General features: G+C 37.1%; 2 protein-coding genes across 2 annotated transcripts; one reads left to right on the top strand and one right to left on the bottom strand.

Moving 5' to 3' along the window:
• Nucleotides 1-402: 402 nt before the first annotated feature.
• Nucleotides 403-3475, top strand: LOC147759185 (uncharacterized). The gene is made up of 5 exons (XM_086998655.1): nt 403-610; nt 900-1167; nt 1327-1550; nt 1796-1922; nt 2307-3475. The coding sequence occupies exons 1-5, from the start codon at nt 488-490 to the stop codon at nt 2651-2653; spliced, it is 1089 nt and encodes a 362-aa protein (XP_086854781.1). The 5' UTR covers nt 403-487; the 3' UTR covers nt 2654-3475.
• Nucleotides 3476-3848: 373 nt separating this feature from the next.
• LOC147759184 (uncharacterized) lies at nt 3849-10372 on the bottom strand. The gene is made up of 5 exons (XM_086998656.1): nt 10127-10372; nt 6272-6749; nt 5846-5908; nt 4968-5189; nt 3849-4265 (listed from the first exon to the last, which is right to left on the bottom strand). The coding sequence occupies exons 1-5, from the start codon at nt 10158-10160 to the stop codon at nt 3998-4000; spliced, it is 1065 nt and encodes a 354-aa protein (XP_086854782.1). The 5' UTR covers nt 10161-10372; the 3' UTR covers nt 3849-3997.
• Between the last annotated feature and the right edge of the window lie 16816 nt (nt 10373-27188).

Raw genomic sequence — 27188 nt, 5'->3', positions numbered from 1 at the left:
ATATAGGTTTAAGTCGATGATTGCCAAGAGTAAAGAGTATTGTGAGTATCCACACTTTGACTTATTGACAAAATACACGCAGTCTTTGAGATGAGGCTTAATTGAAGTAAATTGTAGTGAGCGCTCCATTGGTACCCACGTAAACATTTGAACATGTTGGTGCATTTTATTGACCTTGAATCGGCAATGGTATTGAAATGATCTTTGTATTTCCAGGGTCAAATGTTGAACCAAAGGGAGAAACACCAGGTATGCATTTAAGAAAACGGCAGTTTAATCAGTTCCTTTCAACATTTTAAATGCTTTCTGTACATTTGAACAATTTGTAACAAAAGCATTACCTTTGACATGTAAAATATGGAAAAGTGGGCAATTTTCCTGATCATCAAATTATGTTTCAGGCATTTTGGTAACCCAGCACATCAAGCTTGATGCAGGAACAAATGTATCTCAAAGCTGCCTTGGATCATTGGAGGAAGGTGTAAAAATGTGGTTTGCCACCAATGACATGAGCCAAAACCTGACACAGTTGTCACAGTACGTGTGTGAGGGAGAACTGTCTACTCACAGCATGGTCACTGGAGTGTATGCAATGGCAGAAGGCAATTATGTAAGTTATTGGCATTATGTGTAAGGCGAGTGCTGAAAAGAAATACACCCACTGTCAAGCAATTTAATGTCAAGGGCTCAAACTACTTCCGATCTCCGTGTTCAGAAAAAAAAAAAAAAAAAAAAAATATATATATATATATATATATATATATATATATATATATATATATATATATATATATATATATATATATATATATATTACCAACGCTGACTTAAGTTGGTTAATTTTGAAGGTCTTACCTATGGAAAGCAGTGTTTTAAGCATAATGTCCTAACCTTTTTAGGTCAACTTGGTATTGAAGATGAAAATGAGGTTGTATGCCGAGGATGATGACACGACACTTCTGGCACACCATGTTGAACGCTGTGGCCAAAACATGTTAGAGTATTTCAGAAGGGAAGCAATGTCCAATATGTCTATAGCTGCATGGGAGATGGAGGCTACAAAAGATTGCCCTGCTATGAACTTAGTAAATGCAACATATGAACCTGGCAAGTTGGCATGTAGTTATGGGGAAGCTGTATCCGAAATGACAGGCTTATGTATGCCCGGTGAGTGTTATTTTCTTGGAATGTTCATTATAAACTTGATTGAAAACCAAAAACACAATTCAAACTGATATAAAATTAATCGAATGGTTTGTCATGCAAAGACATTGGTCATCTTTTGCTACTAAAGAGTATAACTCACTGGTATCAATTCTATTTTAGCGCCCTCCAATATAGTGGTGCTGTGGTTTAATGCAAGCAGTGCCAGGAACACTTCTATATCTGAAGAGTGCAGTATGTCGTATGGTTCAATTATGAGCATGCGCATTGAAGAGCATGCCAAGGCTATCAATCACTTGCTGATGGTGACCTGCTACTCTGATGAAATGGTAATTACGGGGGTACCAGGATGGCCGCTTGTTCACCTCGAGACTTCTGGGAACATGGTGAGCATTCTTTTTTTTTTTTTAATTATTAGTACTATTTTTGTCATATCTTACTTTTTTTTTTGCAAAAATGTTCATTGATTTCAGATTGAACATTTTATTTTGAGATGGGGGGGGGGGCTCTTCTCATCGTCATATCATTTTATATGTTTAGATGAATCTGTATATGACAGCTGATTTAAATATGTATATTCGGAAAATAGCAGTGATTTTGTCTTACATTTAAGCCATCATTTAATTTTTAGGCAAAGATTATTGTTTCTGGCATTGTGCTTCAAAATGGAACTGTTTCTGATGATGATTACAATGGTTGCTTGGAAAAGTTTGCCAATGCATTTCAAATGAATATCTCGGAGGAAAATCTTATTGCAGGTGATTTTTTTTTCCTTTTTTTTTGAATTATCACGCGTGTATAACTTCTATGACGTTGCTTTTATTTATCAAGAACTATAGTCCAAGTATTCCTCTGCCACTTTTCGCTTTAAAAGTCAGAAAATCATTGTTTAGCAGCAATATTGTAGCACTGAAACATTATACATTTTCCTAAATCAAATCCAGATTTTTGTGTTGATTTTTAATTTGTATACCCATGTCTGAATAAACCCTTACTTTATATTATCAGTACAGTATACATATATATTATTTTTGCTTAGATACATTAAAAATGGAAACTGAAGATTTTAAATATATATATATATATTATTATTATTATTATTATTATTATTATTATATTTGCATAATATATTAATGTTTTAGGTATGAATAATGCAACAGCTGGACAGTGTGCAGATCTTCAGCTTTCTGGTAGATCACAATACTACCCCGGTTTGAAAAATTGCACCACCCCTAACTACGTTTACAATGAAGTTTCTGGTAGCTGTGACTGGGAAGCTGCAGAAGATTCTGGTTCTGGTTCTGGTTCAGGATCTGGGTCTGGTTCAGGATCTGGGTCTGGGTCAGGATCTGGTTCAGGATCTGGTTCTGGTTCAGGATCTGGGTCTGGTTCAGGATCTGGATCTGGGTCAGGATCTGGGTCTGGTTCAGAATCTGGGTCAGGATCTGGGTCTGGGTCAGGATCTGGTTCAGGATTTGGTTCTGGTTAGATCTGGTTCTGGTTAAGGATCGTGATTTCTGTCCGAATGTTAATATCATGATCTTTGAATTATTATAAATTATATTCCTGTGTATATCAGCATTAAAATGTTACAGTCTCACAGTCATCAGAATGGAAATGGTGACTTTGATCACAAGCTTACAGTGTTTTCTGAAAAATATTGAAATCTATGGCATGATTTATGGACCAAGGATACTGACTTTCTTAGTGAACACATTTTACTGAATTGGTACGTTATAAGTCAAATATGTAGACTAGAGGCTACTAATCACTTCGTTATCTACAGGGAGAGGATGATTGATACATCTAGAATGCTGTCACTTTCTGTTTAATTAAATTTTATTAAGGGGTGACAGTATTTATTGTAATGTAAAACCATTAGCAGGTGAGCAAGAAAAGATATAACAGTTGTAAATGTGGGAATTATGGGACCAAAAGTTAAAAAATTGTATTCTTTCAAACAGTGATCTTTGAGGTGCATTGAAACCTTGGCTCTTCTTATTACCCTGTATATGTATTATTTATTTTTATTTTCACATTTTTGGCTTATTGAACAATATGCCATTTTCATTTAGTCGCTGTAAAGGATATTGTATGAAATACCCATATGTTATATAGGAAGAACAGACAAAAAGACGAATAAAATGATATTCGCTAATTGATATAATTTTAAAACATAGCAGAATAGAGGGTATTTTATACTCAGTTTGCTTCAAAGAACTATGCAATAAGTATTTAACCAAGAAATATTTGCTAAGCTGTCATATGAATGGAAATAAATATACATGGATTTTGTTTTGTATTTGCTTGATGTTAGGGTTCTTGCTTTTTTTTTTTTCTCTTTCCATTCACGCTCTACGTTCCACACACAAACACAACCCACCTGAAGCGAACTAAACTATCTACCAAACTGTTAAATATAGCTCACGTGCACACACACATAAATATACAGATACATACATGCATACATACATACATACATACGTACATACATACATACATACATACATACTGTGCATAAATAAACCATCTACCATCCCAAGGCAAAAAGAAATCATAATTCAAAATGATTTAGATAACCTTCAGATATCTTATATAAGACTCGGAAAGATCATGAGCACACACTACCACATGGTGTATAACGCATTGTCATATACATTGTAAAATATAACAAGTTTGTTCTTTAGGAAGTGTCCCTTTTATTTCTTTTCATGATCCCATCTCGTACACAAAGATATATATGCAATGACACATGTGTAAAATTTCTAATCAGTCCACGTATCAAATCGATATGCTTAATGTCGATCACGATAAGGCCGACACGCGCTAAAAATCAACAGAACTTCCGATACTTTCCGTTCGGCAAAACGTTAGGCAACCTGTACTTTCCAATTCTTCTTGTCAAGAGAGAGTAAAGTTCTGGCAGTTTTTCCTTCACTAAATCTTTCGTGCACAGCTCCCACTCATCCGAGATTTCGTCACATTTTCCACCATGTGCGCCGAGAATGGACGAGAGTCCCCAGTATAGCAATTCCGAAAGAAGACACTTATAGTCACACGTGTCATCACCATAGTGGAAGACGCCATTACAGTTGGGATACCTATATGTATGGAAAACGTCTAGTCCTACTTAAACATACAAAAGAGCTCAACATATCGATATGATTTAACGGAGGCATTTGAATACCATATAGTATGACTGTTTGTAAAGTGGATAGTGCATGTGCTAATACTTTAGCCATTTATACTTTGCACTTTTGTTTTTCATATGAAATAATCATTTTTTGGCTGTCCCGAAGAACATTTACTGAATGAAAGTTAGTTAATCGTGCAGATTATTTAGAGTATTATATTTGATATTTCATTTTCATAGATAAAAATATCCCTTTGCAAATTACATAATTTCGGGAAAGTTTGCTGTTAAGCGATTGATTAAACAATGCGGGAGTTTGATTTGATTTTGTATCATGTATGTGTTGGAATATCTGTAAATAAATGACAACATGCAACACATTTATGACGCCTATAATTCGACACGATTTACACACTGTACACAGTGTGTTCAATGTTAATAATTTATTCAAGGACAATAGTTGGTCACGGTATCGTGACCTCTTGATGAAAGGCCAAATCTTCTTACGTATCAGTAATAAAAAACGCCATTTTTTCGTAGAAACAATTTGCTTGTTATCATCGTAACACCAAAGACAATAATAATCTATTTTGCAGCATTCAAATAAAACTGAAGTCATAAAAATACAAGCAAAAACATACCATCCATCCATACAATACAAAATATTTACCTAAGAGTGCCGTTAAAGGCAAAGCCACAGTCATTGATAGCTTTTTCCAAAGCCCGGTCTAGTAGTGAGTCCTCGTCAACAGCAAACTGCCCCGGGAAAGCATTCACCAACCCAGCCTCTTGGACAAGGTGCAGTGTCTCTTCCAGTGCCGCGTCGGGGTCGGGACTACCCTCTTCCGGGGAGTGAGTTTCATCTCCAAGAAGATCTTGGAATTTGATTTTGCTTCGGAATAAATTAGTTGATAATGAAGGTATAATCGTGAAAGGCAGTTTCTGTGTTTAATATGTCTTATCGAAATGTTTTTTTAATATAACTGTCTTATCATAATTTCAATGTTCTTAAAATAACATGAGGGACCCCGTTGCAAGGAGCCCGCTGTCCAATAGATTCAATGAGCTAAGGGTTAGCATGAAATAAGGGAATCGGTATCTAGTACGAGTGTCACCTGGGGTGTACCTGTAATACAGTCTTCGCATCCAAGATTTTAATGCACTGACGTTTTAGAATCGAAATCTGTATGCATCAAATGAATGGCGGATTCGATGTAACTCGGACCCTAAGTTTCCAAGTAACCCAACGTCTACTTATGGCTGAATTACCCCCCCTCCGCCCCCACCCCTCCTACTCCTCCCCTCCCGACCCTCACAGCATAAACATGTATTAAATGGCATGGCAATAATTAAAAAAAAAAAGAATTAAATGAAAGTAATTTTAATCTGACATATCAAGGCTACTTTACAGTAATCAGAAGCATTTTTTTCTGCATGGATAAAATGTTACAGCATAAGACTTGCCAAATAGGGGATTAGAAGCAGTACAAGTTATTTGGTGAATGTTTTCATGATTATGCCTATACGTGTATATCTGAAACTATTTACCCGATTATTGTGTTTAAAAGTTCTCCAATCTCGTTGGCACGCTCTTCCAACTCCGCCTCATTTCTAGATTAAAAAAATAAAAATAAAAAAAAGAAGCTGCAAAAAGCTACACGTGATTGATATTTCTAAACAAACAGCTTATGCGGCAAATAACTTTCTCTCTCTCTCTCTCTCTCTCTCTCTCTCGCTCGATTTTTAATTATTTTACTGTACAACGCACGTTTTTAATACCAAACCACAGAAATTCCCACGAACAACCTACATACACTACCTGCAGCAAACATTGGGTCTTGTGTGAAATACGAATCATTAAAAACTATATTTAAACAAGAAAAGAAAAGAAAAATACGTGACCGAAGTAGCTTTTAGCACCAACATGTTTTAATGGTGGAGGTAACCACCTCTGAAATAACAGAAAACACAAACCTGAACATGACCAAAGTGGATCTACGCTCCACCATGTTCTTGATCACAGCTGGACTATCCACACAACCGTCACCATCGTTATCCAGGTACTGGGCCATCACTCCGGCAGCATGGATCATCTTAACATCAGGGACACCGGCAGTGGCGACTATATTCACGCCAAATACGTTGAGATATTTCACGAAGAACGTCTTCAGCTCTGGTAAGGTATCTGGTACAGGCGATATTGTCTTGTCCAGGCACTTTTTGTTTCTTTTCCTTGATTTTTGCTTGATTGAAGACAACGACTTTTTTACTGATAGGGTTTTTTTCGTGTTAACACAATATTTATTCTCCTTCCCTGATTTGCACTTCGTTGAGAGGAAAAATGCTCTTAGTGGCCACGAATAACGGGTTGGATCGGGGAACAAAGTAAGGAAATTGCGCTCCCCTGCTTTTACCATGGTTGCTGCCGCCGTCTTCTCAGCTGTCCTTTCACCTGATGGAAAAAAAGAAGAGTCATGTTAGGTCTCTTTATTTGTAAATGCCGCTCTACAGTAAGCAGTTTTTACAGTATTTCTACTATAGTTTTAGTCCTAAATCAAACATGACGATGACATTCCCAACATTATATTGGCAATTGGCATGATGAGTAAATTTTCGGTAGAGTTGATTGGCATATGTTCTCACAACATGCAGTACTTAAAGAGAGGCATGTAACGTAAACAGATTGAAAGAAGTACAGAGAAAGGGAAAGAAAGCGGCGCGGGAACCACATGGGAAGTAGTAAATAAATAAAATGAAAGAAAATTAAGGTTTTATGGTTTCCCCCGTAGCAATTAAAGTACAATTCAATGCCATCGTCACATACGCAAGACTTACAATACAGAGCACGTGCAGAACAGCGGACTCAGAGATCCGCATATCAAATATGGCCGACCCAATTGAAACTTAATTGTTGCAAAATCCTGCGGAAAATCTGTTCAGGGTCTAATGGGGAATAAGCAGCAAGCTTTCTAGTGGATATTTGATCCGCTGTTCTGAATGCGCAAAAAAAAAACTATTTTTTACCAGTGAATACATGCAATACTGTAAATACTGAATACTCACCATGGCTCAGAGAAACTGCAATTAGAGCACTCTTCCAAAGTAATAAATGTGTTAACATCATCTCCTTTGCAAAATAACGTATGTTAACCGCCGATCGCTCTTTACAATGTTGCAAAGATTAGCTTCTTTGGGACCGTTTTGTTCACTTCCTTAGTATCAAAATAATATCTGCTGAGCATTTTAGGTGTCATGTGTATGATCGTTGGCATCAATAATGCACCCATTGTTCATAAACATCTTAATGAAAGGGAATTTTGACCAAACAATCTGTTCGGCTCAATCATTTCGCGTGCAGAATCACAACACGCACGAGGGTATAGATGAATCGCGGAGATTATCGCAAAGTACAAGCGAAATAAGTCAAATAAAATTATCTGCTGTATTAGCAAATAAAGTTTCGCGAGGAGTGGTTTATCTAAAAAAAGCTTTTGCACTGTGCTCTTTTTCGTGCATTCGTCCATTTATCATGACACAGATCAATGCTATGTGTCCATTATATCAATGAATAAGACACGGAGGACAGTGTTATATTAAAACTCCAAAATTATTGTCTTTATGTATGGTTTTGAAAATAAATGAATTGTCAGAGTACACTTATTAAATGCCTTTGCATTTACCGATGCCATTTTACCATTTCTCCTTTACTTGAGCACCAAAAGGACCCCACCCCAACCCCAATTTTAAGGAATTACAAATAATAAATATGATTTTACTACCAAAGTGGTGGTTATCGCAATTATTCTAAAATACTGTAACCTGCTTAAACATTGACAACATTGGATCTTGAAAAGCGCGTCTTTGTGACAATTTGCCCCTCATTAATTCAGGCTGGGCATACATCCTTAGCACTGCGCGGGGCGTTCGTTGCGACAGAATAATCTACCTGGCAATGTGTATCTGTTTTGCACCATTCAACCCTAGGTTCTAGATTCCGGTATTGCCAGCTCGATCTTGATTTCATATATAACCCATATCAGCAATACCGGCTCTAGCGAACAGCAGCCATGTTACACTTCCGTCAATCAAATAGAACTGCTCCGCAGTGAATCTGCAGTTGAATGTCATCAGACCAAAATGAAACGTAAAACAGATTTAATTCTGCTTTATTTAATTTTATTTGCTGTATTTAAGATGTAAAGTGAATAAATAAAATAACATTCTTCGAAAAGAAAAGATATATCCAATGTTTTTGTATTTTTCGCTAATCAAAGAACATTAAGTCCTGAGATATACCCGTGCACAATACACGTGCTTGCCGTGTGCCAAATTTGACAGCTACACTGTATGATACCACTATAAGGGCTGCGCAATGGCTACACCAAAATCAGTTTGTAAAGCAGAATGTTGCTTGTATTGTGGCACTGACCTTCGACTGCAATATATTTTCAATTCAAACTTCAGGCATCTTGTCTCGTCTGCACGAGATAACTTCAGCGCAAGGCGGGAAAGGCAGCTCCAGGCGGCTGAACCTGTGACGTACGAGACTTATGACTTCCAAATATGGATCCAGGCGGACACAGCTGTGACGTGTGACTTCCAAATATGGAAGCGCCCCAGGCAAAATTTTGAAGAAGAACGCCCTCAGATTGTCGCTGTTCGTCAGAGCTAGTACAAGCGACTCCATCACAAGGTATATTTAACAAGCTACATGTAGCTTTTACGTTGCTCTGACACTCATTCTGTACACCATTCTGGCGCAGAGCAACAATGATGTAGCGCACAGCTCAGTTTACGCACCATAACATCTGCTCTTTGTATGCAAAATTCCATAATTTTTATGCGCAGGTGCTGTCGAATTATTGAAACAACCTGCAAGAAATACTTTCAATCCATAAAGGTATACAAGTAGCATATGTCCGCATGTGTACCAAGAAGTGAAACCGATGTTTGAAAGCAGCCACTCAAGTACAGGATGTAAACGAGTTTATAACATATGTTTGGCGACTATAGAGATCTGCAATACAATAATGAGATAAAAAGAAAAAAAAAAAAAAAAAACTTCAATTTTGTAGCAACATTTGTGACTTGGTGCAGCACAGGAAATTAATAAATAAATTCACCCCTAGCTAGCACCCTAGCGAGTACCCAGGCGAACAGTGAACAATAACTAACATATTGGCCCAGATAAATGATCAATTCTACCTGATTCAAGACTTGAGTAGGTCATGATCACGCAGGCACCTAGGCGTTTTTAAAACTATTTTTTATTTCTCTTTCTGTGCCCATCATATTCACAAAATGGTTCAACTGCGTATGTGATACGCTCCTAAGTAGTAATGTGTCAAACTGGTGCGTTTAATACAAATGTATAGTCGATCATGATAAAACAAACGCGCTCAAAGTTAATAGAACTTTAAGACCTGTATACTTTCATAAAAAATAGTCATTTTTTGGCTGACGTGAAGAAAATTCTTGGAAAGACAATGGCTTTATCATGTATGATACTTTTTTCATGAGGTAAATTTTCCCTTTGCGAATTTCATATTTCTGGAAACGTAGCCAATCGCATGATAAAAGGGAAATTGCTTGATTTTGGATCATGTGTTTGTTGGAATATGTCTGTAAAATAATTTTAGGACAACTACTATGCAACACAATAAAAGCAGCCTGTGTTGAAGCTATAAACTGATTAAGCGATGTGCCTTTTATCATCATTACACATAAGACAAAAAAATATATATATATTTCGCTGTATTAAAATATCATTGATATCCTTTAAATAAAAGCAAAACCAGACCATTCATTTACCAAATACAAAAGATTTACCTAAAGGTTCCGTCAAAAGCATAACCACTGTCATCGATAGCCTTTTCCAAAGCCCGTCCAGAAGCGAGTCCTCGTCCACAGCAAATTGTCTAGGGAAAGCATTCACTAATCCAGCCTCTTGGACAAGGTGCAGTGTCCCTTCCAGAGTAGCGTCAAAGTCGGGGCTAAAAAAAAACTTCAATTTTGTAGCAACATTTGTGACTTGGTGCAGCACAGGAAATTAATAAATAAATTCATCTCCAAAAAGCTTTTGGAATTTGATTTTTCAGCGGAGCAAATTGGGTGATAATCAATATTATCGTGAATGGTGTTTTCTATGCATTACGTCTAATAGAAATTAAAATAATGTAGGACCCTGTAACACTGAATCCTCCCTCCATAAGTTTCAAATAGATAAGAGTTAGAGTAACGTTATTGAGTCGAAATCTAGGACAGGTGTAACCAGGGCACCTGTAATACAAAGTCGTTATTAGGGGGAGCAGCTGTGATACAGAGTCGCTACCAGGAGGAGCTCCCTGTATTCAGATCTGTTACCAGGAAAATCTCCCTGTGAAAGAGACTAGCGACGTAAGTGAATCAAAATCTAGAATGAGGCTACAGTAGTTATTGTGCACCGGAATCGTCGATAGAATCGAAATTTGTATATGAACCTAATGAGGGCGGATTCCAGGTAACACAGATCCTCAGTTTCTTAAACCAGGATCTACTTATGAGTGAAATACCACTCATCTCCCTTCCATCGCCCTCATCCCTCCTACTATACTTACCGCCCTTCTTCCCGCCCCTCCCCTTTTTCTCCCCTCCATAACCCCCTTCTTCTCCCCTCACAGCTAACCCCCTCGCCATCCCCCTACCCGCCCTCACAGCTAACCCCCTCGCCATCCCCCTACCCGCCCTCACAGCATAAACTTGTACGATATGACATGGTAATTGTTTTAACACAGAGTTCAAATAAAATCATTAAAATCTTAATTTTTAAGACTACATGACGATAATCAGAAACAAGACATTTTTTATTTGGATTAAATGTTTCAATGGGTAGGCCTTTTAACATTTACCCGATTATGGTGCCAAGGAGTTCATCAATCTCGTCGGCACGCTTTTCCAACTCCGCCTCGTCTCTACATCAAACCAAACGTGAAAAAGGTGCTTCAAAAAGAATTCACTTAATTGAGATTTCTATAAAAACGGTGTGTTTGGGAACTTTTTTTTTCTGTACTCTTGTCCCTTGTTGTCTTTTCTAAAATCGTGTTAGCTATTCAACATACATGTACATACCGAGAAATAATGCTATCTTTTCATCCTAAAATACCCTTAAAACCGAATAAAGTGACCCTATCTGGCTTCAGTGATCGGCATACCGCCATGGCCACACAACATCCCTGGGTATGTATAGACAATGAAAATTAAAAACTCGAAAACAGTAGAGAATCGTACACATGCATGTGTGTTTTCATTTCACAGGTACAGCTGGGATAATGTCCAGCGACGGCTGTAACAGAGGCAGTAGCCAAATGTGCTTGAGCAAAGTGCAGCATGTGCTGTTCGATCAACCGTTCAAATGGACTCTGATCGTTATGGTGGCAATAACGACCTGTGATATTTGGTAAGACACCACACTGACCTTTTTACTCTGACGAAATAACCATTTAAGAACCAAATTTTGTTCAGAATATTTTGATATACTGCTCTTAACCCTCGACCAAGCTATTTTACTGACTGAAATGCTTCTCTTCGGGGTCATAATTGACCCCACAAGAGTTTGTGATGTATACGCCACACTAATTGGTTGATTGCAAAAAAAACTGTGAAAGTGTGTAAGATTAGTAGACTGACAAACTCATACTAGGAATAAAAAGTTCAGATAAAAAATAAAAAGAGATGGCACATTAAATCATATGGCTGGGGTCGTTAATGACCCCACACGGTCACTTGAAGGTTAAAAAAATGTTTTAGGGATTGCTATAATTTCTTTTCCGTGATTTTTTAACTGGATAAATTGAATTAGAAAGATATTTCGATAACAGTTGCAGTGAATGGGAATAAGAAGCTCAGATAAGGCAGTAAGTCACAAACATGCATTTAACCCATTGTTGATTATATCAAAGCAAACAGATACTAAAGACTTTGAGCCATTTAGTCACCTCAGTGCCATTAGATTTGTGTATGTGTAGCTCGTTTTCAAGACTTACATGTACATCATCATCTTCATTATTATTATTATTATTATCATTATTATTATTATTATTATTATTATTAAATAGATTAACTTGTACCCAAACATTTAATCATGGGAAAGACAAAAGGAATGTTCATGTTTATCATCATGCATATGAATCTTTTTGTCTTGAGGCTTATGAGTGGCTGATAGTATTTCCCAATGACAGGCATCCTTACATTAATTCATGTCATGCCATATAAATAAGGCACGATTCGCATATTATTTTATTTATTGCATTGGAAACTACTGTTACATCGAACGCCAAGTCAAAGTCATGGTGTTTTACATTATTCCCATTTGCATTATGCAACTGTCATTGTTTCAAATTCACAATCTGTTTGGTGAAAATCCTATTTCGCGACGAGTGGGAAAAATTCAAGTCCTCTCCGCTTGTCACCTCAACCTTACGAGGCAATTGTACGACCAGCTGACTGCAACACTAGGAATGCCAATCGACGTTATAGAAGTCGCCCTGAAAACGATGGACTCATCGTGTCTCTTTGATTTCACCAATATGTTGGACACGAGGCGCAGGACTGTCGTCTTAATGGGCGTTGAACAAGAAAATTGCACTCAGCTGACGAACAGCGCAAAAAGAAGTACATTTGTTGACTTTAGGAAAACGGTCGACGGTTTGATACAAGATGGCCTGGAGCGCATGTCTCAAATCGTCTACGAAACCGACAATGAGAAGAAAAATACTTCATATAATCACCATAACCTTACTCAAAGTGAAAACTTTACAGCTACGGGCACATCCACCGAAAGCACGCATGTGTGCATCAAAGCATCGCCACAAATCCAAGAAGTTCATGTTAATCAAGATTTTTCTTCATCAGATTTGAAAACCGCTATCAAAGACAGGTATTTCTATTGCTCACCGAGGGTTTCAAGCGGAATGACAGACAGTTTTCGATTGGCTGACTTTTGGTTCTCTGACAGCACATATTCTGAATACTGCGGGATAGTCGAGCTGTCAGAGGAGCTTTTTGCGGCTACTGTGCTACACGAGGTGAACAAAGAACAATGTTTGGCCAGAAATAAACTAGGAGATGAAAAGACAACTAATGAACTGTATATTTGCATCCGACAAGATATTCAGGATTTATCAAATGATTTTGGTATAAATCGCAACGAAGTTCTTTTTTGTCCTTTCCGACTGGATGAAGTTCCGGTGGAAATTTTAAATAATACGCAGGAATTAGCAAAGCGCCTATGTCCAATGGACGTGGATAAAATCAAACCACGTGCCCTGGAAATGGTAGTAAAAAACAACCCACTAGAATGCATCAGCTGGTTGATCAAGAGATTCCATTGGGACCAAGAAAAATTAGACAGGATGCTTAATATATACATATACACTGTTTATGCTCTTTTCCCCCTGTCCCTTTCCAGCAACATTCTTCTCGTTGTTGTTGTTCTGATCGGTGACAGGAGACTCAGAGGTAGATCAGAAACCAAGACCTTCTTGACTTGCACTCTTGGTATAGCACACTGTCTTCGGGCGTTGAGTGAGTTAGTGCTGGCGATAGTGAGCAATTCGAACCAGGGAGATAGTTTTTCCCGGGTAAGAGTTGTCTTCTGCAACTTGGTAGCCATTTCTGAAATTTTCACATCAGACTGGGCCGCAGTTGTCATCTTCGTCATAACACTTGACAGGTTTCTTTTTGTCTGTTTTCCGTTCAAGACCAGTTTCATATGCGCCAGAAAGACTTTTTTCAAAGCGGTAAGTATATACCAGGAATGATATCTTAGCTTTTTCATTTAGTAATTTTATCTGAAGGCGCCAGTTTGTCTATGAATCCGTCTAACCCTTTTTGGGTGCCAGATTTATTATTATTATTATTATTATTATTATTATTATTATTATTATTATTATTATAGCGTTTAGTTAAATTAGTGTGTTTTATAATAAAGTCTCTTTTTGGAGTACCAGTATGTAGGCCTACCATCAGTCATGTTAAATATGATATCTGGAATAAAAAGCTATGTCTGAAACGATTGACAGCTCTGAGGTGCTCATTTGTAAGCAAAAGCACATGTAATTGAAGTTGGGAAAACTTTTTGACCAACAGTGTAAGTTAATTAATTATTTTCTTTTCACAATGCACGGCCTCAACCCTCAGACTATGATTTTACTGATTTAGATATATCTACCAGCTCACATAATGCTACTATAACTTTTATTATATTATGAACCAATTTCTGAAGCTGAAAATTCTTTCATTTTTGCAGATGATTTTTGCCGCAACAGTAGCTTGTGGAGCGGTGGCCTTTGCAAGCTTAATCTACACCGACGCCCCGTGTGCGTTAGCCGCATATGAATACAAGGACTGGCAAAGGCGCTTAGGGATTGTAACAACAATACGCATCACCGGAAGAGCCATGATGTTACTCACCATTATCGGAATGAACACAAAGATAATTCATTTCATCTGGGCTCAAAGGAAAATTCGAAAAGAACTCACATCTGGAAGAGGGGGTGAGAAAAAGGCAAAAGAAATAATTAGCACTTTTTCTTTGTTGGCTTCGTCTCTTTGTTTTCTAATTATGTGTACGACAGCGTTCGTTAACATGGTTGAAACGGCATATGTATCGGCGGGTTCCACTGATTGGTCTTTGCTCTATCTCCATTATGTAAGTAGAATTGCTGAGCTGTCATACCATGCTTTCAATTTACTGATATTTTTGATTAGTGGTTCACAATTCAGATCACAGTTCAAAGGGTTATTCAGTTGTAGCACAACCAACTTAAAACGCACTTAGAACAGATGTTCTGCGGACTAACTGATCCGCCGACTAAACATGGCCGACCCCGCTTTAAAGCAAGCTGCTTGATTCGCTGATGGTCTCCCCGCCTTAATTGCTACGCCCCTGCAGCAATGGCGCGTGGGGAGGCGGGGGGTCCATTAGGGGATTAGCAGTATCGCTTTTAACATGGTCAGCCATATTAAGTCCAAGGATCAGCTGTTTTGAATGCTCTCTTACATGTAGTGACTACCCGCACGATATCTAATAAAAAATGTTCAACTAAGGTAAGTTAGAAGTCTGACCTTAGTAAGTATAATCCACTTGCTTTAATTCTGCGTATGTAAACTAATGTTGAAAAGTTAATTGAGTATAAATTAAGCCTCCAAAAATGTGAAGAAATAAGTAAATTATTATCAGATCAGTAGAGCAAGTAATTGTATGTTAAACTTAGGGTAACCAGTGTAAAAATTGTTTTTACATTCACCTGTTCGTAGATAATGAGTATAAGCTCGGAAAAGTACAGGAAGACAAAGGACATCATATATTAACAGCATTATAATGCCGTTGCGACAAATCAACGGCTGTCCAACAACGAGCTCATCCAATCGACCGAGTAGTCGGTGTTTGCGTTTGTTTTGTCTATTATCTTAGCCTGTGTTCACGATCCGTTTTAATTAACCTGCATCTAAATTGAACGCCCCAGCCGCAACGGCGCCGCGGCTGCAGTAGTTACATTATTGGCCCCTGCAGGTAGACTGATGATGATTATTATTATTATTATTATTATAAATATACGTATGAGTACATAAAACCTCTTTAATTTAAAATTTAATCTTACCCAAATTACTAGTCTACCAGCAGCACGTATCCAGTAGAGACCGGGGACAGGGATGGTAAAGAACTGTGTCCCGTTCACCAAGGTCACCTTGCCCTGATGGTCTTGACCGTCGTGATGTTTACCAACTGAAGTCGGCCCAAGACGTCCCGTCGCACCGGGATTTGTAAATGTCACACTCCCGAACCCTAGCCTACAAAAAGCTGTTTCTTTGCAAATTAGTGCAATGTTTGATTTTACTATACCATTATTGACCTTGAGTGAGGTGACGCCGTTTTGTTGCATGATAACGAATTTTGAAAACGAAACAGATTGACGAGTTTCAAGAGTCAATCCAAATTATCGTTGTAAATCAATACTTGGCAGTGTAAAAAATAAATAAATAAATAAATAAATAAATAAAGATCAACAACAGCCCAAAATCATATGGGTGACCGACAACATTAACCTAATGCTCTATGCAGATGACTCACAAATTTATATTGTTTGCGACAGGCCATCAGATGTAATACCATCTATCCAGAAATGTATTAATTATTCAGTTGAGTCAATGGCTTAATGCCAATTCACTTGTTTTCAATGATGCCAAACAGAAGTAGATCACTTTACCTCGCGTTTTCTAAGGACGCAGAAAAACTAGAACTATTAGAAATCGGAAACAGTACAGTCACGGTAAAAGATGGGGTTAAAACCCTTGGAGTAATTTTTGATAATAGGTGCGATATGGCTGCCGACATCAGTAAAAAATGCAAAGTCGCTTTCTATGGTCTTAAAAAAATTCCAACCTGTCCCATATTCTTGATAAAAGTCAAATTGAGAGACTTGTCCATGCCTTTGTAACTGCACATCTTGACTACGGAAACAGCCTACTGTATGGTCTTCCTACCTACCAAATTGAAAAACTGCAATCTGTCCAAAATGCTGCAGCATGACTACTAACCAAAACCCTCAGAGATCAAACATTTCACCCATTTTATTCGAACTACATTGGCTTCCTGTACGACAGAGAATTGTTTTTAAATTACTGTTGTTTGTTTTTAAAATCACCAGAGGTGAATGCCACTCATATTTTAACTCGATGCTACATCCAAGTACACCCAGGCTCACCAGATCTACCAGATCCACCTCCACTCTTTGTTTTTCCAGAAATGATAATAAAAAAAAACAACCAAAACCTTCGGCCACAGGGCATTTTCAATTGCAGCACCCATTTTATGGAATCAACTACCCTCACACATTCGGACTATTGATAGTGTTGAGGTTTTTAAAAAAGACTTAAATACATTCTTATTTGAACAGTATTTTAATTATTATTTTCTCATTTTATCAGAAAAAAGTTTTATTGTTCAGATCATTACTATTTTCACAAGCATTAATTATCTTAATTGTTTTTTACCTTAGCTTTTATTATCTATATAATTAGTTGTAATCCTGATAATTTTATCTGTAAACAGCACTGAGACGGTAGTGTAGTGCGGTTTTAAGAAATAAATATTATTATTATTATTATTATCATTATAACATCAGTCTTGTCAAACATTTAAAGTAACTCGGAGTCATAAACATTAGCAAATCTGTTATCAAGTTTTCATGTGAGTGGATCCCCATGGAAAAAATTGAGCGCTCTTCTACAACATGCACCACGAGCGACCTACGTAAACACGCGATGTGAAAACGGGGAATAAGTTTCAAAGAGATTAACGATATTTGGATTTTTTCTCTTTATTTTATATATTTTATATATATATATATATATTTTATATACTTACGTATTTATCACATTGTAATTTCTTGTAATTATAATTATGAAAGCCAAAATTACCTCATTATATCACCCCTTTGTACAGATTATGTTTTCTAATTTTTCAACCAGCCTAAAGAGACAACAACCGTTTCTTTTTTTTTTCAAAAAAAAAAAAAACAAAACAAAAACAAATAAAACGTCAGAATCAACTCACTTTAAACAGCACAATTTTCATTAAGGGAAACTTATCGTCTCAGTGCAGAGACTCCTGTCTCAAGCATCAATTTGTCGCTACAGGGAGTTTCTCGTTTGAACATTCTGCGCCACATTGTCATGACGTCCCACCAGTGGTAGTTGACGCTGCCCGGGCAGTACTTTGCATGTTCCCCTTAATTTTCGCAATATACTGGGAGACGACTCTGCGATGCACTTTATTGCGAGTGCATCTTTCACGGGTTTTTTCTCTCTTTCTTTTTCTTTTTTATCGGATTCATGAGACGGGGGTAATAAAGCAGGCAAAGAACAACAAACTCCTGGTGTTCCTTCAATCCAGTCAAATAGGGTTTATTGAATTCTTGGCAGAGAGGTACTAACAAAGTACACCTTCTGAATAAAGTTATAGTCTAAGTAGATTAACGCTGACTCAGAAGATAAAGGCGCTTCAGATGGAGCGGCATTGGAACCGTAACGAATGAATAATGGGCAACTCTAAGAGTGGGCTTCTCTTTTATCTGCCTCATATGATGATCCAGTTTTCATTGTACACGTCATATTTTTTTACGTACCGGTATACCATGGTCAAAGATTTCCTTTAAAGGGGCAAACTATATATTCTGAGCAAATCATTTCTATCTATTCTCAGATCTCCATTTTGTTTTGATACATACTTTAAGCATAATTTCCTCTTCCCATATTCTTAATTCAGCGTCAATTAAGAAACAATCGCTACATGCTATTCGAATGGAATTTCTTTGGTATTCTGCAATGGTCACTAATTACAGTCTACAGGTACACTACTCTGTGTCTAATTTGGACTATTTTTACATTACCTAAATTAATATGATTGAAGATATCTTGCTCATACTTAGCGTCTATATTACTTTTCTTTTGACTAATTCTTTCTGAATCATCATTCATAAATAAAACCATTATAACACATCTTCCAAATTTCGATGCGGGTCTTCAGTTGTCTGAGTTGTTACGGTTGTGGTCTGCGAATCGTGGGTTTCAAGGCAGCTAAAGTGACTACGAGCAGGTACACGTACACGCAAGAGTGCATGACTCTGTTCAGCAACACGCTTCTGCTTGAGCCAGCGAGTTCTACCAGCTGCGACTGCAGCTGCTCTCTTTTGTAATGTTGTTGTTGCTGCAAATCAGGACCTGCACTTAAGCCCTGCGATAAGGAAGCACAAACAGGACCAAACACGAGATAATCATGTTGGAAAATTGGGCAAATTTCCGCAGTTCCTGGATATGAGGATATCCAGGTGAATTATTATGACATAACACAGATGATGTAATTCTTCTCTTTCTTAGAACACGCACTCTAGTACTGATCATGCATTCATTTTGGTCACGATCAACACGCACTGTGTAGGTGTTAATTCATGCCTAAACTGTTGGACGAGAGATCTCATAGGTATACCGGGTAGATAGGTTTTGAGTTATGTGAAAAATGTCGATGGCTCCATCGGGGCATTTTCGTCGAGCTAAAAAAGTAACATTATAGTCAAAGCGAAATTTTCGGAACCTAGAAATGTTTGTTCCTATTTTGTTCCATTTCCTGATTAGAGTTTCCTGGGGTCCAAACAAATGTCGATTGGTTGCCACGTCGGCAACCTTGGGCAACTACATTGTGCATGTACAGTGTATAAACATTCAAAGGATCATAATATGAATATCCAAGAATATTTTATCTCGTCATGTGTTTGTGACAATTTGTCACTAAAAGATGACATAAACATGTTTTAAAGTATACATTTCTAGAAAACCAAAGTCCCCCAAAATGTAGTTACATTTCAAGCCACTGTTGAGATTGACCTTGACAGACATACATTACCTTGGCTTCCCTTCGTTAAAAAAGTATTGCCCTTTTATTTCAAAATTTTCATCTGAAGAAATTTGGCCATCAAATGATTAAATTAACTAGCTTGGCATGTGTTCTGGGGATCACAAAGCTTACTTTTGTATCTTTTAAGATGCAGATTTGACCTTGACATACATTATTTTACCCCTTGGTCAGTTAAATACAATATTCACAAAGGTGGTCTCTTGTATGCAGTTCTCAATAGGAGCTCTAAAACTCATAAAAAGTTCATTTTGAAAGAATACAGAAAGTTGATGCTGTATTTTAAGCTATTTTGGTCCTTTTTTTGAGATTGACCTTTACCTCTGTTGACTTCTAAACTTTTTTCAAATGAATGGCCATGCCTTTGAATATTAGATATGATACTTATCACAACTTTCTAGTTACCTAGTTACCATGATATCCCCACTTAAACACCCTCCCCTATGCATTGGCGGCCATTTTAGATTTTTGGCATTTTGCCATGGGTGGATTCCGGTGGGATATTATCTGGATGCTGTTAGTCCAAAACTGGACCGGATTCTATTGAGAAACCTTGGTTAACAGTTTTTTCCAACCTAAGCCGTTCGTTTACTGGACTATCAACTGAAACAAGATTCAGACAGACAGCTGACCTTTTCTGGCAAAATGGTTGGTTTTTCCTCCAACTGCTAGTACTCCGTTGACCAAGGACCTTATGCTATCTTCTTTCTTTGATCCTGTGTCTTCCAAGTGAAAGCATGTTGGTAAATATGAGTTTACATTGCCAATATTCTATTAAATTACACACGTAGATTGATTTTGATAAATGATGAAATTGATCAGTCTACATGCAAATTTTCCCTTGACTGTTTGGACAATGTCTCTTTCCCAGCTTTTGCTGTTTACATTTTCAAAATAATTATTTTACATGGTAAATGGTTCGTTGTGTGAAGGCAGGAGAATGTTTTCTTCGGCACTTTGTGAATCGAACGTTTCTTGGTAGGGCATCGTGATAAAACAACTCTCTTTAAGGATTTCATAGCCAACGCGTTTGTTTCTCTATCAAGTCATATCTCTGTTGCTATTTATGTTTTACGCGATTTGAAAAAAACTGTGCGCCAGAAGTGCGATATCATAGAATAATTCATTCTACATATCTTTAACACAATAAACAAATATATGTTCGATAATACTTATAAGAGAGGGCAGGGGTCAAGACTTTACAAACAGAAGCTTAAGGTTCCAACTGTCCAGGACATGGGACACAGTTGCTCACAAGCACACACACCAACAATGTTAAACGAAAGAAAACATTCCTGCAGGCTGAGAAAATGACACGTCTAACGAAGCTTAAAGAGCCAGCAAATGTACCAATTGTGTAATTTCGTTCTCAGTAAACATCATCATTATAAAAGCAATATACCACCTGTACGAATGAAATAGAACGTATGATGAAATCACATATTACCATGCTATTAAGTGCATAGCTTATAATTTGCAATTTCATCAGTTATAAACATGTGCCGGTATTTCTCGTCTCTGGGGGGGGGGGGGGGGGGGGGGGGGAGGGGCGGAAAGTCTTAAGTATAAATGTTATACCAATATCTGTGGATTTGCTGGGCTTATGCTATTGATATAATGATAAAAAGAAGAATTAAGCAGATTTATTATAATTTAAATTGAATACCAATGCTTATTCTAAAGAAAAAAAAAGGAGCTTGACGGCTGACCTTTTCTTCCATCCCAGACCATCTACTCCGTTTCCAACGAACCGTAAGCTCGTCTCTTCCAAAGATGGGTGTGTTGGTAGATACGGGTTTACATCGCTTATTAAATAAGACACGTAGCTTCAATTTAAAAAAATAATGAAGTTGATCAGTGTACATAAAAATTTCCTTAACTTTTTTGGATAAGATCGCTCTCTTATTTATAACTGTTTGGGTTTCATAGCTGACCCGTGTGTTTCTACATCTACATTTACTGTCGCTATTTATGTATTACACACTTTGAAAAATATTAAACAGCAGAATTGCGTTGGCACAGAAGACTTCATTCTGCATACATCAAGATAAAGAAAAATATGTTCAACAATATGTATATGACAGGGCATAGCAGCCGAGCCTTTACAAATAAGTGAGGGATAAAGACCCCATTCCCATAAATATTTAGATAGATCTATCCCCCTGGGGAGCCTCACTAGATTGGTGTTAGCTTAACGGATTTAAATGTCTGTCCCGCCTACTAAAAGCTGTAAGGGGGTAATTAACTATGGTGCGCGCTGACTGCAATTTAGCGTGATCCCCCAGGGAGTTAGGTCGATCTAAATCTAAATCTCTGGGAATGCACTCTAAGGTTTCAACTGTGTAGGACATGGGGCACAGTTGCTCATACGCACACACACACAAACAATGTTAAAACGAAAGAAAACATTTTTTGCAGGCTGAGAAAACGCGCACCCATGTATTGTGACTGCTGTGCAAGCTCACCTACTGCAATTCACTGGTGACAATTTAATTATACTCACAATGTGTGTGCGTGGACGAGGTGTGCAAAAACATCGTTTTTTCTGTACGAAATGGCCAAGTTATGATCAGTTATAAGAAACTACCTTTCAAAACAGTAATTACTTAACACTGTTTGAGAGAGATATTGCAGAGAATATGCAGAGAAACAAAATTTTTTTCTTGGACAGCTTCAAAGGATTTTTGACACGGACTTGATCCAGCTTAGTCCTCCTAACTAACAGGGTGGCATGGGCATAATTGAGCTACAGAGGGTGCTACTCAAGAAGAAACACCATATAAGTAGAGGAAAGGTTTATATTTACTGTCATGGTCTTGTGGTTGCGCTAGGAAACTAGTAAACGCGTGGTCTTAAAATCAAATTGCAGATGATGTTGACGTTTTGTGTGAAATGTGAACAATTCTCGTTCTTAAGTAATAATCCCACAAAATTTTGATAACTTTTAAGCAGAATTTTACAAAGTTTGACAACCTTCACATTTATACCGTGTATCTCCACCCAGCTAAAATCAATTAAACTGATGGGTAGAAATGCCTAGACATATGAGGGTTTTTACTACGAAGGCGCCTCAATCATCTGTTATTGAAAACGCACATTACAATACTGGTACTAACAACTTATGATTCAGAAACTACTTTGATCTGCTGTATACGGGAATGAATATGAATGGAGAAGCATGATTAATAAATGATATTCACGACATATGGTCTCTTGAAATGTTTATACACTTACACCTTTTCATTTGAAACCCTATTACTAAAATTAGATCCATTTCGTCTTTCTATTTTGATTAAAGCTATCGTTAATCTCAAATCTCCATTCACTGAACAATTCTCTTTCGTCTTGATAAAAAAGTATTTACAAATGAACTTTATTTACAGCGTTCAAGGCGTTGTTAAAATAGACCAACTACTGTTTAAACAGACCATTCAAACCGCGACCGCGATATGTCTAGGCGTTTTGGTGTCTCTTGGAAACACTTTTTTTTCTCATAGATGCTGGTATATGTCAATGCGAAGGTTATCAAACGGTACGGTACGGTTTAGAACTATGATATAGCTAGCTAAAATTCTAATATTCAGAGGGACCACTGTTGTGATTTTTTTCAGAAATTAAAGGGGGAGGGTTAGGACCGCACTGACACCCCCTTATTCTGTCACTGCATAATATTACTTATTATATTATGATATAGAATTAATGATATACCACTTTCTTTAAAAGGTTATTCTTTTAAGGCTCAAGCTCATGTGTCACTTGTGGCTTAAATTGACCGGACCTGGTACCAGTTTAGGAGGTCCCATTTCGGGGGAGGGGGATATTAACTGTTCAATGAAAATAAAATCATCAAATCACAAATCCTAGTAAATAAAACTTTATTGGTATCTTATTCAAAATGCGAGTCTGGCTAGTTGAAAGTAACGAATCACCGAGTATAAAATCAATGACTTCGTTTCAGGAGGAACGAGGAATTAAAGGCCGCATTTACGAATCCGGGCAGGGGAATGGGGGGGATTCACGGATAACGATGTGAACATTTAAAGTATTTTGGAAAATAAAAAGTGGATTTCACGGGTAAAGAAAATTCCCAGTGGGACCCTTAATTTAGTTCGTTTGTACTGGCTAATATGGGTTAAAGGAAAGCTAAATAAGCATTTCATCTTATCTTATCTCCGATTTACCAACCTTTCCTAATCTTTTCCTGACAATCGCCAGAACTCTGTAATAATTTTGGAAAAAAGCTAAAGTTCCAAACCCGCGCAATGACTGAACTAACAGATATCGCGAGACTGTCCCACCGTGACTCCCGCTCTTTACAAACATTGCCAAGATGGCTGACTACCGAGGAAGGGCAGTGGACGGTAAATGTAACTATTTATGCGATATTGATTAAGGCCATTCATCTGTCATTTTTGTTTTAAAAGTTTTAACTTTGCTCAAAAAAATTTATCGAGAAGTAATTAATGATTTTAGATTGCGTTTCAGATCCTAGATAGTGGGCTTTTAACATGATGTGGCCTCATTTAGAACAGGGGACTAACAGCTGTATGTATCCCTAAGCTCTAGATGGAACAGGTTGATATTGAAATTCATCACAACATTTAAGTGGTAGATTTTTCCTACATCACCTTGAGCGAGCCTCACGGTCGATGACCTTTTGACATATAAACAATCATAAAGCTAGATCATTAATATGCTTCACTTGTTTGGTTTCCTTGTTAACAAAAAAGTTCTACTCTACAAATTTTTAGTTTAATCACGTATGGATTGTCTGACTTTGTAGAACAATCCGCTGTTTGAAAATTGGTACTTATTTTAGCATAACACAAGCTGTGTTTTGGAGAATTACAGGGAATCAAACGTTTATTCATTTATCTATTTTTAATTTTTTTAAACTTTTATTTATTTATTTATTTTTTCTTTTGACCAATCGAAATACCATAACATTTTTTACAGTCATATACATAAAGGACCCTTTCTGTGATATTTGGAATATATTTTTGTAGTAGGGTACATGTATTCACATGTATGTATAAATATGTAATAGTATATTGTAGCCTACCTTCATATAAGTACCTTATTATAAATAGCTAATGTATATAAATAGATGTAATGAATATGTATAGCTGGTATTAGCGCCCTTTTTGTGTCACGTGGGTCATGTGACCCTGTACTATAAAAGCAGTTGGCGCGTAATTCAAGGGAGATACACCAGTGATCGGACGTGTAGAAAGTACGAATAAATTTTTTTCTAAAAGGACAATCATTTGTTGTCGTGCCACGGTTGCATTATTAAAAGTAACAGGCTATAGTTTGGGTAGTTTATATATTGATTTTCTGTTGCTGTTTATTGAGTTTATAGAAGTGGACAAACAGTCGATGAAAATGGAACACGTTTGGACATTTTGTGGTATCCGTTTCCCGATCAAAAAAAACTATAAACAAGATCGTTTGTGACAAAACCCAGTAATAATAATAATAATAATAATAATAATAATAATAATAATAATAATAATAATAATAATAAATAAATGAAACACAACGACACCTATGAACAACATTTTGGTATCTAAATTCTATATAAACAGCATTATTGTTTCATACATACCTAGGGATGTTATATGACCGTGGCGATATGATGATCACTGAAGCCTGTCCATTTAGCCAAGCTTCAGTGAAGATCGAGGGCAACCTCGAGCCGCTACCCAAAAATGTCTCGCTTCACTCGACATTCCTGCGTAGCGTCTCTCGGAGAACTCGGATTTAACCTCGACGTAGTCTAGAATTTCACGACTACATCTTGGTTAAATCAGTCGTGGTCTCTTGAATGCTGAAAGCCAAAGACAGTGATCATGTGACCTTCTTGGCACCAAGAGAATAGTGACGTTGCTTACGTTATATACCTACCAGTAGACAAATTTACAATCTCTCACGCTCTTAAAAAAATTAGCATAGACTTTTCACGTTTAACAATTATTATTTATCATTTTATTACACTAAGGCATGTCATATGGGTATGGTTTGAAAACGGGAATTAGTTAACATTTAAGCCACACGTGTATACAAATTATTTGTAAATCTATAACTTTTTAACGAGGGTTGTGTTATTATTTACCTTTTGTTTTTAAGCTGTTCATTCTTCCTCTTTATCAGATATATCGGTAAAAATCAAATGTATCTTCCCTTTGAACTTGTAATTACATATAGCATATGAATGCTCTGAAAACCAGCACATGTATATTCCGAAACCGCCTCGTAGTAAAAAATGTCACCAAAACGTAGAATTATTACTCCTGTGGACTTGAAATAAACATCCGTTTGATTTTGACTATATTCCGTAACCACCTCGTCGTCAGAAAAAAACAATAAAAAAATTAGAATTATTACTCCCGTGAACTTGTAATAAACATCCGTCGATTTTGACTATATTCCGAAACTGCCTCGTCAGAAATATCACCAAATAGTAAATTTCTTTCTTAGTAAACTTGTGAAAAAATAGTTTGACTATATTCCGGTCCGACGCTCCTTTTTTATCAGAAATGTCACTAAAAAGTAGAGGTTTTGCAATGGAACCTTTTTTCCGCAGCAGTCCCAGCTAGGTGTGGCTCAACTGAGACGCGCATGGTCAGTGTCGACGGTTGATTAAATACTTTTCAAGCAAATGAACGTCCACGACAAGTATTTAACAAAAATTGACCAAATTGGTCAGACATAACGTAAGAATTTGGCTGGAGGTGGCCAGCGCACGTGGACGAGTTTATTTCGTATAACATCTCTAGAGCGTGATATAGGGTCACTTTATTCGGTTTTAGGGGTGTTTTAGCATGAAATGACTGTATTTGTTCTCGGTATGTATGTCAAATAATACACTGTCACCCTCTCGCGATATATGCCATGAACACCTCTCGCTGACGCTCGACGTGTTATGGCATATATCGCTCGGGTGACAGTGTATTATCTCACACATATAATTTCAAATACTAATTTCGTATTTTGAAAGTTAATTTAAAAAAAAGATGTGGAGGCGGGGAGACCACCATGGATTTAGCGGCATTGCTTTTGAAGAGGGATCGGCCATATTTAGTCGGCGGATCAGGAAGTACTCGCATTATGTATTCTGAATGGCCATGTAAACTGTCCATTAAGAAATGTTGGTCAAATTCATACGTTTTATTTCTGAACGCCTGCGGTACAGTCGGGTTGAAACTTTGAGTATGACGTCACACGCAATCCATCTTAGCATCTACTTATGGTCAAGCAGAAAAGGTAACATAATGTACATGTACTTGTATATGCCAACTACAATTATTTAATTCATAAATGAAGTTTAAAATTATTGCTTTTTATTATGGGAGAACAACTATAGTTAGATCTGTTAGTAAAACGACAAAGTCCTGTAAATGTGTAGTTCTAAGTAAAATTGGAGAAACCATATCAGCGGCG

The sequence above is a fragment of the Lingula anatina genome, unplaced genomic scaffold (assembly GCF_051362555.1).
Source record: "Lingula anatina isolate TDL-2025a unplaced genomic scaffold, LinAna3.0 unanchor82, whole genome shotgun sequence".
Classification (NCBI taxonomy): Eukaryota; Metazoa; Brachiopoda; class Lingulata; order Lingulida; family Lingulidae; genus Lingula; species Lingula anatina.
The sequence above is the reverse complement of the archived record's forward strand: the minus strand, read 5'-3'. Positions and strand labels throughout refer to the sequence as shown.

Excerpts from the sequence above, each read along its gene's own strand:
- LOC147759185 (XM_086998655.1), top strand. The coding sequence starts at position 488 with ATGTGGTTTGCCACCAATGACATGAGCCAAAACCTGACACAGTTGTCA. Across the intron at positions 611-899 it reads CAATGGCAGAAGGCAATTAT|GTCAACTTGGTATTGAAGAT; the intron begins GTAAGTTATTGG and ends TAACCTTTTTAG. Across the intron at positions 1,923-2,306 it reads GGAGGAAAATCTTATTGCAG|GTATGAATAATGCAACAGCT; the intron begins GTGATTTTTTTT and ends TTAATGTTTTAG.
- LOC147759184 (XM_086998656.1), bottom strand. The coding sequence starts at position 10,160 with ATGACAGTGGTTATGCTTTTGACGGAACCTTTAG. Across the intron at positions 6,750-10,126 it reads GCTTTTGACGGAACCTTTAG|GTGAAAGGACAGCTGAGAAG; the intron begins GTAAATCTTTTG and ends TTTTTCCATCAG. Across the intron at positions 5,909-6,271 it reads TCCACTTTGGTCATGTTCAG|AAATGAGGCGGAGTTGGAAG; the intron begins GTTTGTGTTTTC and ends TTTTTAATCTAG.